The sequence below is a fragment of the Mustela nigripes genome, chromosome 6 (genome assembly GCF_022355385.1).
Source record: "Mustela nigripes isolate SB6536 chromosome 6, MUSNIG.SB6536, whole genome shotgun sequence".
NCBI classification, from domain to species: domain Eukaryota; kingdom Metazoa; phylum Chordata; class Mammalia; order Carnivora; family Mustelidae; genus Mustela; species Mustela nigripes.
In genome coordinates this window covers 19,395,480-19,414,848 of record NC_081562.1, presented here as the reverse complement: position 1 = coordinate 19,414,848, position 19,369 = coordinate 19,395,480, and the positions used below count along the sequence as shown (strand labels likewise).

The 19,369-nt window shown below is 42.4% G+C and overlaps 1 protein-coding gene across 2 annotated transcripts in view; it reads left to right on the top strand.

Moving 5' to 3' along the window:
• The first annotated feature begins 520 nt into the window (after positions 1–520).
• DRAM1 (DNA damage regulated autophagy modulator 1) overlaps positions 521–19,369 on the top strand; it is a 38,240-nt gene continuing 19,391 nt past the window's right edge. For both annotated transcript variants that reach the window (XR_009404738.1, XM_059402239.1), the window contains exons 1-3: positions 521–1,020; positions 16,580–16,647; positions 18,050–18,192. Coding sequence is in view for 1 of the 2 variants with exons in the window: in XM_059402239.1 (XP_059258222.1) it covers positions 890–1,020; positions 16,580–16,647; positions 18,050–18,192 (342 nt within the window). In the remaining variant the exon portion in view is untranslated. The remainder of the gene's footprint in view (positions 1,021–16,579; positions 16,648–18,049; positions 18,193–19,369) is intronic.

Sequence of the window (19,369 nt, the reverse complement as noted above, 5' to 3'; positions counted from 1 at the left end):
CAGTTCCCAACAGGGGCGAACCCTCATCCCTGAGAGGAGAAATGGAAATCTAATTTCTAGGAAATAACTCGAGGTCTGCTCTCGTGAAAAGCAGAACTATGGGGCACGAAGGGCCACTAGGCTGGGCGGCAACTCGGTCCCATCTCGACTCCCACCGGCTCCTACGCCCAGTAGGTTTTCTCGTGGGCACCATCGAGGTGGGTGCCCCGTCCGTGGCCCAGGAGTTGGCGAACGTCGCCACACACTTCTGTCCGGATCCGTGCAGCAGCGGCAGGATGGGCTGGATGTCGCCACGCCGCGGCCACACTCTCAAGCCGCGACGGGCAGCCGGTGGGACCACGGAAGGGAAGCCCCCCGGGGTTCGAGGCCCCAAACCCCGGAAACCCCCAGGGAAGGAGGGCCCGGGGGGGGGGGGGGGGGCTCCTCGGGTGGGCCCCGCGTCGCGGGGCGCCCGGGGGGGGGGGGGGGGGGGGGGGGGGGCCGGGGGGGGTGGGGGCGGCCCCCGGGCACCCCCGCCCGCCCCTGCAGACCCCTGCCGAGTCCGAACCAAAAGCGAAAGGAGCCCGGCGCCGCGTCCCCGCCGCTCCCACTTCGCGGCCGCGGGGAGGTCGCCGCGCGCCTCCAAGCCGCTTTGTGACTTCACTGGTTTCGCAACAAGCCCGGGCGGCCCGCGCCCCACCCACCCCCCGGCCGCCCTCCCGCCTGCCTGCCTCGCCGCCCGCCGCCTCGCTCCGCTCTCCGCGCTTCCTTCGGTCCGAGGCCGGGCCTGCCCAGCCGTCGCGGAGCCTCCGGTCCGGCCGCCGCCTGCGGGCCAGCACGTGCGCGACTCCCGCGCCCCGCGTCCCGCGCCCGGCCCCGCAGAGCGTAGCGCCCTCCCGGCGGCCGCGCGATGCTGTGCTTCCTGAGGGGAATGGCCTTCGTGCCCTTCCTCCTGGTGACCTGGTCGTCCGCCGCCTTCATCATCTCCTACGTGGTCGCGGTGCTCTCCGGGCACGTCAACCCCTTCCTCCCCTACATCAGGTGAGGCCCGGCCGCGCAGAGGGGCCTGGGGGCAGAGCTGCCCGCGGGGAGGGAAGGGCCCGGACCCGGCGGCGGGGGTTGTCTTGCAGGGAGAGTCACATCTGACGACGAGGGGCGCGCGCTCCCGCCTGCCAGGACCCGGAGGGAGGCAGCGGGTGCAGAGCCCAGAGCGGTTCTGACTTCACCCTGGACATTGAACACAGAACCCAGTGCCGTCGGGGTGGTGGTGGTGGTGGTGGTGGTGCTCAGGATAGACAGTAGAACTTCAGACGGACCGTGGGACACAATCCTTCCAAGATGCTTCTGGAGCGGCGGTACTGAAACACTGGGGCCTGATGGATGCCATTTTTTGAGAGTGTAAGAGGCAGATCCTGGTGTATGCTAAAACCGCTCACATACTTCGCTTCCACTTCCCAACATCCTCGTGATGGATGTCCGGCTTATTTTTCATGCAAGGAAACGAAGGATGAGCAGTCGTTGAAATTTCATCAGTGTAACACTGATTCCTGTCACAGATAGGAATGGTGGAAGCAGAATTCACACCCAGATCCATCCAACCCAAAAGGACACTGTGTCACCTCCAGGTCTTTGGGAGTTAAGCTTAAGCTCTTCTGGGGGGAGCTTCCCAGGATCCCCTTGGGGTACAGCGCCCACAAAGTCAGAGCCCTCAAACTGTCAGTAACTTATGACATATCTCGCGTTGTCATTACACCATTTCTTTTTTCATAAGTTTTGGCCTCACCATTCCTGAGGGGTCACTTCATCGGTGCCCAGGACGTCTCAGTCCTTTTCAAATGGCTTTCAGCTCAGTGACTGGCCCCATGGCAACGGGTGTTCCTTAACCATTAGAACCATCCATCCTTATCCAAGTGCTGTGACCTGCACTGGTTGGTGAGGAAATAATAAAGTTGGTGACAACCAAGGTTTTGTTACCACTTTATGATTATAGAGACTGTAGGGCTTCTCCGTCTTGCAGCCATGCTGTGTGGTGAGCAATGTTCTGTAGTTTGTGGGCAGGGAAGGGGAAGGGAAGGTGAGGCAAGAAGAGACGAGAGTTTGAAGCAAGGAAGAGAGCAGTGCGAAGAATGCCGAGAACCAGTTAATGGCGGTGTTGGTTTTGCCCACTCAAGAGTTGTTCCAGGCATCACGGAGACTTTCCCATCAGACCTTGTGCCCTGCCGAAACCTGGACTTGGCTTCTAGTGGCTCACCTCAGTCTGACATGGGGTTGTCTTGCTTCTTTTGATTCTGAAGCTAATAGATCCTCTTTGATTTGTATAAAAGGGACAAGTTTCTTTCCCTACAATGCTTTTTATTGAGAAAATAATAGCTGTCCCAGATCTAAAGGTCAGGAACACATAATATTTGATACTCATTGGTGGCGGGAGAGGGTGGAAAGTGTCAGAGGCAGGAGGGCTTGAATTTTTGTGGAGGGTCTGATACAGTTGTGGTTAATAGCACCACAGGCCGAACTTGAAATGGAAGACACTCAGAAATGGGGAGATGAGCTGAGATGAACCACTGGTGAGATGCTCAAATCACAGAGAGTCCAAAGAGTAGGTATTAAATTTAACAAGGAAAGGAAGCCTTTCGGAAAAGCAGAAGTTAAGGAGAAAAAGGCTGGAGATTGTCACATCCTTGCCATGAGCCAGCAGCCTATGAACAACACATGTTTTGCTTGCCCACATGTGCTGGGGACTTTTAGGTTGTTTGCTCTCTCTGCCTACTTGAGGAGCTGGAGGATTCCATTGTCTCCGCCCCGCCTAGAAAACCAAGTCACAGAAGCAAAGGCAAGATTTAGATTAAGAACAAGATACCAGGAAGTGATGGGAGTAACGCCAGATTTATCCGTTTGGCCCCAGAAATGTTTAACCTTATCTCCTATAACTCATGTCTGTTGTCATGGCCTCCCCTTCTCCCTGACCACCACTCCCTTCACTTTCCTCTGACTGCACTGGCCTCCTTCCTGTGTCTTGAGCCTGTCAGAAACGCTACCTCCTCATGACCTCTGCCCTGGCTATTCCTCTGCCGGAATGCTCTCCCTCCAGAAATTATCAGGCTTTCTCCCTGACCACCACCTCTTGTCAGGTATTGGTGAGGCCTGTCGCCCTATTTAAAACTGCTGGCGAGCACTCTCGATCCCCGTATCTAGTCTAATTATTCTAATTACTTACCATAGCATCTTCTAACAAATTATATACTTTATCTGTCTTCCTTCACTGGAATATAAGATCCATGAGGGCTTTCAATATTTGTTGAATTAATATTTCTTGGGCACTCATTTTCAATATAGTTATTTTTCCCCCTCGGGCCATATCCTTTGAGGGAAGGCTTGATAAGATCATTGGTCACTGATCAGTGATTTGGATGTATTCAGGATGCTTCCCTTTTATGTGATGACCTTGTTCAACCAATCTGATATTCTGACATTTCTTAATGTTAACCCCCCCCCTTTTTTTAACAACGAAGAACACTTTATTTTTTAAAGATTTATTTATTTGGGAGAGAGTGAGAGCACTCACGTGGAAATGGTGGGGAGGGGCACAGGGAGAGAGAATCCCTAAGCAGACTCCCTGCTGAGCAGGGAGCCTCCTCCGCACTCAGTCCTAGGACCTGAGATTGTGACTTGAGCCAAAATCAAGAGTCAGCCGCTTAACCAACTGAGCCACCCGGGTGCCTCCCAAATGTGAACACTTCAAATAAGAGCCATTGCGTTTTATAAGAACCATTATCCTGGGAGGACCTCTTTCCAATGTGACATTGAAACTTAGCTTCCTCATCACATATCTTCTTCAGGATAACATTGTTATCCTGTAGCATATTGACTGACTTCCTATCAAAAATTAAATTAGAGGCATGCGATTCAAGCAGCCACTAGATTTAACAAGCTGGAATAGCATAGTGCAATGTTTCTGTATTAGGAAACCATTAATGCCCGTGAAGTTTTCAAAATGAATGACAAGTAAAAGTCAACCTGAAAGGATTATTTTAATTTTTACAAGGCCACACCCACATTCTTGAGTATAATCATACTTAATTTGTTGTAGTTTCTTATAGTCCCTCTGTGACCAAATCTCCGAGGCTATCTTGAATCAGCTTTACTTATCAACTCCTCCCAGCTGATAAGCCACTCCCTTTTGTATCTTCTTCTTGGCCTGTGTCTCATGCTTCCAGTATATTCAATGGCCCTTTATTTTTAAAGTTTTGTCAGTTCTGCATCCTGATTGCTTTTATTAACCTAGTCTCATTTTTTGTGCAAATACTGTTTACTGGGTAGATTGTGATCTTTGGCCACTCCCATTGTTCCTCCTCATGACCACAAACCTGCTCCGTGGTTGGTGACAAAAAACTCGGTCACCTAGAATTAAGCCACCTTAAAATGGAGACCAAAATGGTGTAGTAAACAAAGTAAAAGAGGCTGGGTCTTTAACTCCAGAAGTGAATATGAAAATGAGGGAAATCATTTTATCTTTCATTTGGTAAACAAGCATAAAATTTAGGTTAGCTTCACAATTAAGTGCTAGTTCCAACCTTGAACAAAATTCATTATAACGAACACATCTTTTAATGAAAAGCAAAATGAAAAGACAAAATTCTTAGGATAGACAAGTGGATTTTTTAAGGGAAGGAACTTTCCAAGACAGTTTTATGATTATGTGAAGTCCTTGATTTCGCATTTGTCTTGTGAAGGGAGATACGAAGAGGCTCATTTTTGCAGAAATATTATATGGCTTCACTTTTCCCAATGATCATTCCTAATCTGTGTGTAAGGATATTGATCTTGATTATTGTCTGTTTCTCACAGAGAAGTTTTATGAGGCTAGAGATTTAGGGTGTGTTCACTGCTGCATCCCTTGCATTTATGACCGTGCCAGACAGCTAGTAGTTGCTTAGTAAATATTGGTTGAATGCTAAGATAGGTTATGCCTGATGGGCCTGCTTTTGTTAAGTGTTCTGTTAATCTTGTCAGGTTCCCGTCAGTTATTAACTGATTCTGCCAGGGTTCACTGTTCATTAACTTGGGCTGCCCCGTTCCAGCTGTTCTCCAACACCACCTGTCGGCTTCATGAAATTCTGCATGTTTTATGAGATTTGCAGCCTCACTGTGTAGTCCATTTGACTTACATTGTTGGATATTATCCATCGTGGTGAATCAAGGTATCAACTTTGGAGCAGGTAACTTTGGTTAGAATACAATTCCACCGAGTGCCCTCGCTGTAGGACCTTGGGCAGGTTACTTATTTCTGCTTTTCTATGGGTCAGTGATAGCACATCCCTCAGGAATTATCGTGTGAACTCACTTAGAACTCATTCACACCCTGGTGCAAGAACACAAGTTCTCTGTAAGCATTTGTATTATCAAAGGACCAGTCCACCTTGGTCTGTATAGATGCTAGGCTTAAGTAGGAAAAGACGTTTGGTTGAGGGCTAATTTCATAAGTAATCAGTTTATTTGTGATTATAGCACAAATTTTCTTTTTAATTTTATTTTTTAAGTAATCTTTACACCCAAAATGGGACTTGAATTCACAACCCCAAGATCAAGAGTTTCATGCTCTATCCATCGAGCCAGCCAGGTGCCCCTATAGTAGAAGTTTTCTTTTCTTTTCTTTTTTTTTTTAAAGATTTTATTTATTTATTTGTCAGAGAGAGAGCAAGTGAGAGCGAGCACAGGCAGACAGAATGGAAGGCAGAGGACGCTGGGATCATGACCTGAGCCGAAGGCAGCCGCTTAACCAACTGAGCCACCCAGGCGTCCCAGTAGAAGTTTTCTTAATCAGTTTCAATCAACTTGCTGAATTAACTGCTAACCTCATTCTCTCAAAAATACACTGACTGAAGCCCGTGGTCCCTAACAGCCTCTCCCAGCACTGGCCACTCTGGGCTGCTTGCTGTCTTCTCTCACCTGTTTCTTTGTACGCTTATCCAGTGTCAGCTGTGTTTGTTCCCAAATGTGTTTATGCCAGTTGTATTTTTTTTAATTGTAATTATGTGATTTAACTCACTGTACATAAACTGTGGATCTGTGAATGCAAAAAAAGAATTGTAATTTTAAAGAAAACTCTGTTGAATGCTTTAAGAAGATTCAAAAGAGACCGTTGTCAAAAATTGCAGTGTTTATGACAAATGTAAAGACTAACAAAAAGCAATTAAAAAAACTAGAAGGATTCTGCACTCAGATTGCTTCAAAAGTATCTTTAATATTCCCTTCCACTTTAAAGAACCCAAAACTAGAAATGAGATCATTCAAAGTAGATGTGGTTTATATACCAGGGAGACACACAGTGGACTGGTACTCACATAACGGCCTTGGCCCCATCAACAGGTAGGCAAATGAATGTGCATACATTTATTTGCTTGTTGGTGTATGTAGCCACATAATTTTTCTTTGTATCCACCTAATTTTTGATGACGTCTGCCTTAACCAACTTTTTTGATTACTAACTACATTGCATTTCAGGCAATTGTGATTTTTGCTTCCATTTCAGCCGTAATTGTGGGGTCCAGATATTTATAGCAGATTGTCAACAATAGCCAAACTATGGAAGCAGCCCAGATATGCATCAACTGATGAATGGATAAAGAAGATCCAGTATATATACACAATGGAAAATTACTCAGCCATCAAAAAGAATGAAATCTTGCCATTTGCAATGACATAGATGGAGCTGAAGTATATTATGCCAAGTGAAATAAGTCAGTCAGAGAAAGACAAATATACCATATGATCTCACTCATATGTGGCATTTAAGAAAGAAAGCAGATGATTATACGGGAAGGGGAAAGAAGAAAAGGAGAGAGGGAAACAAGCCATAAGAAACTTTTTTTTTTTTTTTTTAGAAAATGAAGAACTATAGTGTAGAAATAAATGGTAAACCTGAACCCAACATCCTAGGAATCCTAGGGATTTCTTATTTCTTTACATGTTCATACAAATTTTACATGTTTATATACTAATACATTTCCACGTTTGTATTTACATATATGTGTTTATAAAATTGGGTTCACTCCTACATATTATTTTAAATGTATGTATTTATTTATTTATTTAGTGAGGTGTTACGTTAGTTTCAGCTGTATAATCTAGTCATTCAATGATTCTGCATATTACTCCCATGTTCATCAGGTAAGTGTAGTCATCATCTGTCACCAAACATTATTACAATATTATTGACTCTATTCCCTGTGCTATACTTTTCATCTCTGTGACTTATTTATTTTGTAACTGGAATTTTGTATCTCTCGATCCCCTTATCTATTTTGGATCATACTTTTTTCACTTCTGTTTGTTTTGTTACAAATATGCAGTTTTCCAGTAACAATAACTTGTGAAGGTATATTTTACAGTTTTAAAATAAAAATGTAATAATCATAGAGAAAAGGTCAGAAATACAGAAACAAAAAATGCGTATTTCAAATCTCAACTTTCTACAACTATATCCAATATTATTGGCGTGATTTGCTTAGTTTTGGACTCTATTTACGTAGTGACTCAATTATATCTAATATATATGAGCAGGGATACAAAGTGCCCAGGGTTCATCGGTACAATCCATATAATACCTCATCCCTCATATAATACCTATCACCTCATGTAAGGTATATGTAAGTTTATATGTGAGCATTTTGATAAACATTTTTTATACTATTAAGACCATGTCACATACAGTGTTGATGCCTGCATTTCATCATTTACCCCCATATTATGACAATGTCCCACCATAAGAAACTCTTAATGATAGAGAACAAACTGAGGGTTCGTGGTGGGAGGTCGGGGGGAGAGGGGCTGGATGGGGGATGGGTATAAGGAGAGCACTTGTTCTGATGAGCACTGAGCGTTGTCTGTAAGTGATCAATCACTGAATTCTACTCCAGAAGACAGTAATATTGCACTGTATGTTAACTGCCTAAAATTAAAGAAAACAATGGGTTGATTATTACTTCATAGTATCTCTAAACCACTGTATCATAAGGATGAAAAGGTGAGCTTTGCCGTCGAAAACTTTTAGCTAGAAAAGTATCATCCTTGAAATGAAAATTTAGAGCTTCACATTTTCTTCAAAAAAAAAAAAATTATCCAAATTAGTTAATCCTAAGAAATGCAAAATAAGAAAATTGAAGATCCCAAACTTTCACAGCTCAAAAATTAATTGAGGTGACAGATGCAGTGTTATTTGGTTTCTGAGTCAACTATAAATATGTGTAATTTCTCCTCTGTTTAAATTTTCCATTGTCATTGGATTACATAAATTTTTTTTCAAGAAAAATAAAATTGGGAATGTTTTTCTTCAGTTATTCCTACTTCTAAAAAGACAGAGTATTGCTCAAAAGTCTGTTGCAAGACTGACAGTTTTTAAATATAAGGTCTTAATTTCAACTTAAAAAAAAAAAAGAGTGCTCTACTCAGGGGTCCTCCTTACCTGACAGTAATTGCATTTCAGTCCCTCAGGTATCTGTGTTATAGACACAGTTCTTGCCAGGACATCTTACTATGGTTCCAGATGCGAACCTGGCTGTAGTTACATAGCACTTCAAACTCACATGGAAATAATATGTTTTCATAAAAAGAAATGTAAAATAGCACAGCAGGGAAGAGTTTCTAAGTTGTGTCCATTGAAATCAGACAACTCTAGGTGGATTGGCTTTGCCATGTACAGCCTGTGGCCTTGAGCGAATTACTTTTCTACGACTCCATTTCCTCATCTTTAGGATGAAGATACACTAAGTACTTGCTTTACAAAGTTGTGAAGACCAAGTAAGATGTGCCTGGCTGAGCGTAAGGGCTGAGGAAATGTTAATTTTAAAATTTCTTTTGTAATATTAGCAGCCGTAGTCCAAGCGGGGTTGGTTTTCTAGAGACTTCTCTCAGAAAACTTTCTAAATGTGCCCTCTTATCACCTCCGGCTTCATTACCACCGTGGCCCCAGCCGCTGTCATCTCTTGACAAACTACTGAAATAGCTTCCTAACCGTCTCTCATTGGTCCACGCTTGCCTTTCTACAGCCTTTTCACAACATTCTGTAAAAACATCAATCAACTTCGTATCACTTCCCAATGCTTAGCCCTCAACGGCTTCCTATCATCTCAGAATGACATTCAGAGTCCTCACCATGACCCTGGGGCTCCCCCGAACTCCTCTCCCCATCTGTGCGCATATGAGCGTGCACATACACACACAAGACACTCTCTCTCTCTCTCTTGCTCACTCTTCTCCGGCCACACCCGCTTCCTTACAGTTCCTCTGATACATTGCCACCTTAAGGCCTTTGACTTTGCTGTTCCTCTGCTTGTAAATTTCCTGGTCCAAATATTCCTCCTCATCCAGATGTCTGTTCAAGTCCACTTCCCAGAGTACCCTGTCTCAAGCGGGTGGCTCACCCTTCTCTGAGTCCTGTATCCAACTTACCTTTTCTTCACAGCATTCGTCATGCTGGACTCTTTTTTTATATTGCCCTCCACAGATTAGAAGGTCCATGAAGGAGAGGCTTTTTCTGTGTTACCTGTCACTACATTCGCCATGCCTAGGTTGTGTTGAAGGCAGCCAGTAACTATGTATTGAGTCAACAGATCCTTGAATTTTGTGTTAGATATTAAGCTTCTTGAAGGCTAGTGAGTTGTCTTTTTGTCTTTGTGTCCCCATCACCTGGCACAGTTTCCAACACTTAACAATTAAGAAAAAAAGTTGTTGGGACACCTGGGCGGCTCAGTCAATTAAGCACCTGACTCTTGATTTTGGCTTGGGTCATGACCTCAGGGTTGTGGGACCTAACCTGGTGTCGGGCTCCCTGCTGGGTGTGGAGGCTGCTTGAGATTCTCTCTCTTACTCTGCCCACCAACCTGCCACCCCTGCCAATTTTTTTTTTCTTTTTGTGAACAAAGAGGGAACTTGGACTGATAGAAGGGGGGGGGGCAATTTGCATATAGGTGGGGTGAGAATGGAGTGAGTTGTTTGCATTTATGAGTAGGAAATTATTTAAGTTTAAGTTTAAAAAAGGTTGATATAGCTATATATATGGTGCTTCCCACTTCAGGAGAGTCATCAGCAAATGGAGCTGCCAAAAACTTAACCCTAATTAAAAGTATCTAATAAAGTATAATGGCTTTTTATTATCATACTTCTTCCCTTCCGTTTATTATATGTAAATATTGTGAAGATAAAGGAAATAACAGTCTCCCTTATTTTGGTACATTCAGTGTCTTCAGGTTCTAAGTCCTAATTAATTTTTCCAAGCAATGGGTCCAGAATTTTAGGACAATCTAAAAAACCTCAGTCTGGGCAAGCAGATAATTTTGCATACTGTCAGCTTGTCGGACCCACCCTCCCCCATAAGCCATGACTCCAGGCTTTGGAATGATAAAATTACTTGTATCTAGTGATTTAGAGAATAGCATTCCATCAAGCTTATATTATCATGTAGGTCTTCTTTGCATTGTTTTCATTCCTTTGAGCATCAAATGATTATGCACTGGTGTAAAATCATAAATTAGTATGGAGAAGGATGTTAGACAACTTGGAATTTTCCATGGTGAACTTAGTTTGTAGATATATAAGTGCAGGAAATACAGATGTAATTCGATTTCCTAAACACAATCCAACCCTAGAAACAACTATCTATGAACAACAGCCTCAACAGCTTCTGAGACACATGCAAATGAAAAATTACTTCCTATCTCTGTTGCAGTTTCCAAGAAGTGTGTTATTTATAAGGAGGCAAGTGAGGAGGTAGCAGGGGTGGGGGGGATGGGGCGGGGCCAGAACCACGTTGCTTAAGCCGTATGGTACAGAATCATGTGGTGGGAGTTGGGTGGGGAGACTCTTTTGCAAGGCTGGGAAGCAATTAGTTTCACCTCTTACTCATTCTCCAGTTTCCTGAATAAGCACCCAAGTATAGCTATGCCAACCAAATACTACTACCTCTGCCTTTGCACAGTGAGATCATTTAGTTTGAGCTTTAAAAAATAAAAATAAAAGGAGTCTATCTACAGCTTGGTAGCCCCTGGGTGTTGTGCTCATCTGGAATCCAATGTCAGGCAGAAGACGTGATGTGATATTTATTAATGATGTAACATATTAGCTCAGAGACTGAAAGACTTAAAAGAACATTTTAAGGTAAAAGAGCCGTTTCGTTTTTATTGATGATAATGGGCAACCACTGCTATTCTTTTTTTTTTTTTTTTAATTAAAGTATTAACATACAGTGTCATACTAGTTTCAGGTGTACAGTATAGTGACTCAACAGTTCTTTTTTTTTTTTTTTTAAGATTTTATTTATTTATTTGACAGAGATCACAAGTAGGCAGAGAGGCAGGCAGAAAGAGAGAGAGGGAAGCAGGCTCCCAGCTGAGCAGAGAGCCGGATGCGGGGCTCGATCCCAGGACCCTGAGATCGTGACCTGAGCCGAAGGCAGAGGCTTAACCCACTGAGCCACCCAGGCACCTCTAGTGACTCAACAATTCTATACATTACTCAGTGCTTATCAAAATAAGTGTACTCTTAATCTATTTCACCCATCCCCCCACTTACCTCCCTTCTGGCAACCACCAATTTCTTCTCTGTATTTAGGAGTCTGGTTTTTTGGTTTGGTTTGTCTCTTTTCTTTATTTGCTTTGTTTCTTAAATTCTATATATGAATGAAATCATATGGAATGTGTCTTTCTCTGTCTTATTTGTGTCACTTAGCATTATACCTTCTAGGTCCATCTGTGTTGTTGCAAATGGCAAGCTCTCATTCCTTTTAATGGCCGAATAATATTCACCTGTGTGTGTGTAGCCCATATCTCGTTTATCTGATCAGTAGACACTTGGGTTGCTTCCATATCTTGGCAATTGTAAATAATGCTGCAACAAACATAGGGTGCATATTTGTAAGTTTTTGAGGAACCTCCATATTGTTTTCCACAGTGGCTGCACCAGTTTACATTCCCACCAATAGTGCAAGAGGGTTTCCTTTTTTTCACATCCTTACCAACACTTATTTCTTGTCTTTTTAATTCTAGTCATTCTGACAGGTGTGAAGTAATATCTCATTGTAGTTTTGATTTGCATTTCCCTGATGATAAGGGATGTTGAATATCTTTTCATGTGTTTGTTGGCCATTTGTATGTCTTCCTTGGGAAGCTGTCTATTCATGTCTTCTGCCCATTTTTAATTAGATTTTTTTCCCTTGGTGTTGAGTTATATAATCTCTCTCTCTCTCTCTCTCTCTCTCTCTATATATATATATATATATATATATTTGTATTTGTGTTTATATTTATTCTTTATATATTTTGAAATATTAACTACTTACAGGATATATCCCATTCAGTAAGTGGTTTATTGATGGTTTCCTTTCCTGTGCAAAAGCTTTTTATTTGGGAGTAGTCTCAAATGGTTTAATTTTGCTGTGTAAGAACTTCTAAAAAGTGTCACATCTTTATTTGCTGCATGGAAAATTTTCTTAAATATCCTTGTGGAAGGGGTGCCTGGGTGGCTCAGTCAGTTAGTTAAACATCTGCCTTCAGCTCAGGTCGTGATTCCAGGGTCCTGGTATCCAGCCCCACATCGGGCTTCCTATTCAGCAGTAGGTAGCTCTTAAATATTTTGTTGATGGGCAGATACATTTCATGGTATTTGTGGAGCCAAATAAAAAAATTTTTTAAAAGATGGTTGCATTGAATCCAACAACTGGTTATGAATGCAGAACAGTAATATTTCCCCCCATTTTTGTAGTATAGTCACTGCTTATGTTATAGCCAAGTATAGGAATGTAGGCCCATTGGTACTCATGCACTGAGGGTAGGTGTTGTAGTCTCTAAGCCTGAAAGAAAATCAGATTTATTACGATCATCAGTATTTATCAAAAATATTTTACAATTCAGTTATGGCATTTGAGGAGTTATGAGGTCTTGCCTGGTTTACACTTTGGTGTAAACTGGTACACTGGTGTACAAGAAAGGCGTGCTGATCTCTTTTCATTACTGTTGTGGTTCATTGCCATGCTGAGCTGGAGCCAGCTGATAAGTGCAGCTGAGAACCAACTTTGTACATTTCTTCCCAATTCAGTGTTCAGCGACCTACATGTTGGCAGCTTGAGCTTTGACATGTTGGGAGCATTTACACCATGGAAATTGGCCTGTTCTACCAATCAGGCTCCCTCCAGAGCTAGCTGTTAAACATTTAGCAGCCCATCAGTGTTCATTCTCTTACCCTACCCACAGTCATTCCAACTACTCTGTTCTTGCCTTCTTTAGAGCTCACAAGAGGCAGGGAGGCCAGGGAGTCAGATATCTGGAGTATGTTAACAACAAAATTTAACTTTTTTTTTTTAAGATTTTATTTATTTATTTGACAGAGAGAGAGAGAGATCACAAGTAGGCAGAGAAGCAGGCAGAGAGGAGGAAGCAGGCTTCCTGCTGAGCAGAGAGCCTGATGCGGGGCTCGATCCCAGGACCCTGGGACCATGACCTGAGCCGAAAGCAGAGGCTTAACCCACTGAGCCACCCAGGTGCCCCAAAATTTAACTTTTTAAATAACATTTTTATTGGCTTTATTCATGGATTCATGAATTGGGCAGCATCCAGTCTAACAGACAGAAAGGAGCTCTGAGGAACTGTACAAAATGAAAGACTTTTATAGGCAAAAGGGAGCAGGGCAAGAAGTTGTACTCAGCAAAAAGCCAACTGATTACTGCAAGCTTACTTTCCCTACAGGGGGCAGGGTCCTATCAGACAGATTACATAACTAATGCTGATCAGATGATTCCTGATAGACTGGTTAAAGGTTCCATTTCCAGGAGAGCTGGAACTGTCATTAAGTCTCAGTTTGGTGAGTTGCAGCTTGGCTTAAGCAACTCCATTTTGGGTCTGTTGATTCATCTCTTTAATAACCCCATGACCTTGAACAAATTATGTAACCTCTCTACTACCACTCCCTTCCTTATTAAAATGGGGTTGCAATAAGTCCTCAAGGTTGTGAGAGTAAAATGAAATGATGTAGGGTAACCACCTAACAGTGCCTGGTATGTAGTAAATGCTCAATAACTGATATTACTAGGTGTGCTTTGTTTTTTTTAAATATTTAATTCATTTATTTGACAGAGAGAGATCACAAGTAGACGGAGAGGCAAGCAGAGAGAGAGAGATAGAGGGACGGAGGCTTCCTGCTGAGCAGAGAGCCCGATGCGGGACTTGATCCCAGGACCCTGAGATCATGACCTGAGCCAAAGGCAGCGGCTTAACCCACTGAGCCACCCGGGCGCCCCCCTTTTTTTTAATTGCTAGTACCGAGTCATTCAACAAATAGATATGGAATGGCTATTTACAAAGTATTTTTGATTCTGCCTGCATGGTTTTATTTTATTTTAATTTTTTATTATTGTTATGTTTTAAGATTTTATTTATTTATTTGAGAGAGAGAGAGGGAGAAGGAGACAGACAGCATTAGCAGGGGGAGGGGTAGAGGGAGAAGGACAAGCAGACTCCCCGCTGTGCAGGGAAACCTGAACTGAGTCTAGATCCTGGACCCTGAGACCATGACCTGAGTGGAAGTCAGATGCTTACCAGCCTGAGGCAACCAGGCACCCTATATGGTTTTAAATGTACAGATAAAGAAGAATAAAGCACGACCCTAAAATTCCGAGCTTGCAGATCACATGTTTGATGTCATGGGACTGTACATCTGGGCCCTTGACATATGTCCTGCTTTGCTATCCATGGGCAGATAGTTTCAGAGTCTGGTCAGCTTATTTCCTGTCAGGGCATCTTCTTCCCTCCAATTACTTACCTATTACTTACCTGTTCCCATAAATATCCTCACCCTTCCATTTCCTTCCTTTATCCACAAATAAGCAAACAATCTCCCTGGCATGTGGCAGGTGCTCTCGGGCCCGTGATCACAAGTACTCTTGCATGACTCACCTGGAAGCTGCCTTTTTATATCCCGAGGCCAAGAACAGAAGGCTTGATTTCTATGTGAGATTTAATCTTTGGGCAAAATTCCTCCTGAGGGTAAAAGCTGTCTCTGCCTTTCTCCATTTCTGGTTCCTGTCCCCTCCTCTTCCCCATATTGTGTTCAGAAAGACATCCCACACCTTGTGTAGCCTTTTCCTCCTCAACACTTCTTTGGGGAGAAAAATGGTTATTTGTAGGAGAAATGATAACGTGAAATTCGAAGGCCTTCAGATTCTTACAGGTGCAAATGCCACTGACTGAAATAGGAATAGAAGTGTTTGCTGTAAGGGGCAGCCTTATGCTCTTCAAATATTAAGTGTACATAAAACCAAAAGACTCCTGTTGTGTTCTGCACAATGGGCTTCTCATGGAATTCCTGAGATCACTTGAAGTATGCCTCTTCAACATGATCAGTGTTTCAGTACTTAAATTTCAGAGCTGTTTTAAAATGGGGAAACACTTAAGAACGGGTATGAATTGTTTCACATTGAGAACTCTTTGGCCATCAGCTTTAAACTAATGCTTTATGGGAGCAACGTGATTATGTAAAAATGTAAACCTTGGTATGAATGAGTAGAAAACAACACATCAAACACTACTTTCTCATTTAATTATTTTTTTTCCCAGCTCATTTAACTAATGAATTGATTAACTGCAACAGAAACTTGTCTTGTAGAAACTATTTCTTGTTAAAATACTTTATCATATACCTGATACCCTATTGTTTTCATAAAGTTCTACTAGGCATCAACGGTATTGCTCAGTTCCCTACCATCCTATTGTCAGCAGTGGAAACTCTTGTGGATAAATCAAATTATTAAAAAAATTAAATTATGTGTCTATGTATATTTAAAAAACAAATAGTTGCTTTTTCAAACTTGTTTTTAGACTCCCCCCCCATTCAATTCTTTTTCTTTCTTTTAAGGTTTTATTTATTTATTTGACACAGAGAGAGACACAGTGAGAGAGGGAACACAAGCAGGGGAGTGGGAGAGGGAGAAGCAGGCTTCCCCCCTCAGGGAGCCCGATGTGGGGCTGGATCCCAGGACTCTGGGATCATGACTAGAGCCGAAGGCACATGCTTAAGGACTGAGCCACCCAGGTGCCCCATCACACTGAATTTTTTTTTTTTTAAGAATTTATTTATTTGTTTGACAGAGATCACAAGCAGGCGGAGAGGCAGGCAAAGGGGGGGGGGCAGGCTCCCCGCTGAGCAGAGAGCCCGATGCAGGGCTCTATCCCAGGACCCTGAGATCATGATCTGATCCGAAGGCAGCTGCTTAACCCACTGAGCCACCCGGCGCCCCTCACACTGAATTCTTAATGAGAATAAACACATCAAGTTTATTGGGCTCTATCATTTGAGAAACACCACAATCATTCACTTTAAATATTTCCTAGCTTTTTACAATGGAAAGATTTAAATGTAATTTCTCATGGTAGAAAAATGAGTTTAAGATTTTTCAGAGCCAAAATGAAAATATGTTAGAGTAAAATCAGACCAAGTCTTTGGAATTCAGAGTGGCTAAACACCCAGAAGAACCATCATATTAAAATTGCCAGATATATGCCTCCCAAGGGTCTGAACAGAATTCCCTTTTAATAATTTGGACATTTCTCTTTGCCAGTGATACAGGAACAACACCTCCAGAGAGTGGGATTTTTGGATTTATGATAAACTTCTCTGCATTTCTTGGTAAGTACACAATAATAATTATAAATAAATGAAAAATTCGTAGTCTAAAGTGAAGCGAAATGTGTTGTTTGGAGTTTGTATATAATTTTTTGTTATTTTTTTTAGCAGGCTTTATTTTTCAAAACAGTTTTATGTTCACAGCCAAATTGAGCAAAAGGTAGAGATCTCTCATATATGCCCTGGCCCCTACCCAGTGTCCCCCACCCCGTAACTATCATCATCCCCTACCAGAGTTGTACATTTGTTACAGCTGATGAGCCTACACTTACATGTCCTCATCACCCAAAGTCCATAGTTTACATTAGGGTTCGCTCTTGGGGTGTATAATTTTTTTAAAGATTTATTTATTTATTAGAGAGAGTGTGTGTGTGAGGGTGCAGGCACACAAGTGGGAGGAGAGGCAGAGGGATAAACTTACACAAAACCCAGAAGCTAAACAGTAAGGCATTGACAGATTTAGTAGATTAAAAACATGGAAAACTTCTAAATGATGAAACATGCAAAAACAAAGCTGAAGATGGACCAGGAGAAAATTTGTAATATTTCTAGCAGACAGTAGACAAATGTGCATTATGTGTAAACAAACAACTGCAACTTAAAAACAAATAGACAAACTTACGAGAGAAATCGGAAAAAATTTGAATGCAGTTTTCAGAAGAAGAAATGCAGATGACCAGCAGACATACTGAAAGCTGCTCAGTCTCACTAACCACCAGAGAAATGCAAATTAAGCCAACAGGTTGCCATTTCTCATTCATTGGATTAGCAATAATTAAAGAGACAAGGGCATGCAGCAGTTGCTTTCCAACTCTGCTGTGAGAGTATAAATGCTACAATACAGTGTTGGAACAATTTGTAGATACTTCTTGGCATTTTGATTGTGCATAGTTTTTGCTCCAGTAATATTACTTCTAGGGATTTGTCTTCCAGAAGCATTCTGAAAGCGTGCCAAGGACTTGTGTACTCATCATGGAGCATTGTTTGTAATAGTGAAAACATAGAGACAGTGTAGAAGTCCAATATTAGGGAAATGATGAAATGTATACCATGAAGAGAACCCTAAAAACAATGAAGTAGATTTATTTGTACTGACATGGTAAGCTCTCCATGGTGATTTCCTTTATGTGAAAAAAAGCAAGTCACAGAATCCATGCACAGTAGCATTTATGTGAAAAGGATAAAAGGGCAAGTTGGAGTGTGTGTGTGTGTGTGTGTGTGTGTGTGTCCATCACACTTAGGAGAAAGTAAGAAGGAGTGAGGAAGGACTGGGTGGGTGAGTGGGAGACTTTGGCAGTTAGGAAATTGAAATGCAGACTTTACAAAAGCAAAGCAAAACTTTTCCTGTGTTTTCATTCTAAAAGGTCAAATAATAAAAATTCATCAAAGTCCCTTTCTTTTTCAGGGGCAGCCACCATGTACACAAGATACAAAATAGTAGAGAAGCAAAACCAAACCAGCTATTTCAGCACACCTGTTTTTAACTTGGTGTCGCTAGTTCTTGGACTGGTGGGATGTATTGGAATGGGCATTGTAGCCAATTTCCAGGTATGTCCTGAGGTGGGTTGTGTTCTTGGGGATGACGGAGTATGTGTGTCTGGAGGAGAGAAGCAAGAACACGAGAGGAATGCCTGTGTCAGTATCAAGTAGTTGATGCCTTTAGAAAAGTTGGGATAGTTTGCTTCTTAGAAACATATCTTTCTCATTTGTAAGTCAGTGCTTACTGGGAGAGGCGGGGTGCATGTTTGCAGGGTTATGAGAAAGTGTATTTTGCTCCATGTTTATTAACATGGTTGTCGGGTTGGGAGAGCGACTTGAGTCATTGTTTCATTAAAAGTGTGAAAACATTTGGGGCACCTGGGTGGCTCAGAGGGTTGAGCCTCTACTCTCGATTTCGGCTCAGGGCATGATCTCAAGAGTCCTGAGACGGAGCCTGCATCGAGCTCCATGCTCAGCTCAGCTCTGTCCCTCTCCCTCTGCTCCTCTCCCCGCTTGAGTGCGCACTCTCTCTCTCTCAGATAAATAAATAAAATTCTTAAAAAAAAAAAAGTGTGAAAATATTTGTGTGCATGAGCATGTGTGTTTTACCAACTCCCAAAACGGCATGTGATCTCTTCCTTTGGCAGGTGAGGAGATAGGTAATGGGGGTGAAATCGTTTACGCAGCGTTACTCAACTCATTCATTACAGGGACAAAATAGGGCCCCAGTGGAGCAAATTAGCTTCTACGGTGACTCCTGTGGAATCTGCCAGATAAATTCTTACTGTGCGGTTTTACTTACTGTGCTTATTTTATTCTAACTCGTATTTTATTATAACTAGTGGACTCCTGTTCATCCTGAGGTCTCTTTCAGGAAAGCATGGGAATTGTCTGTCTTGGGAGAGATTATGCAATATTTTAAAAATATTTATTGCATTTTACATTTGTACTAGTTATAATAGTCCTTCCCTCCTAGGGCTAGTGAGGATTCCAGGAGCTGATGCACAGTAACCATCACTAACTGCCATAGGTGACAGCCACCGTGGCCGTCACCATTACAGGCTAACACTGCGCTGGTCTTGCTCTCTCTACTGCTATGTTTTTGTTGTTGTTTGTTTGTTTGTTTTTGTTTATTTGTTTTTTAAAGATTTTATTTATCTGTCAGAGAGAGAAAGACACACAAGCAGTGGGGAGGAGCCGGGAAAGAAGCAGTCTCCCTGCTGAGCAAGGAGCTCACCCGGGACTC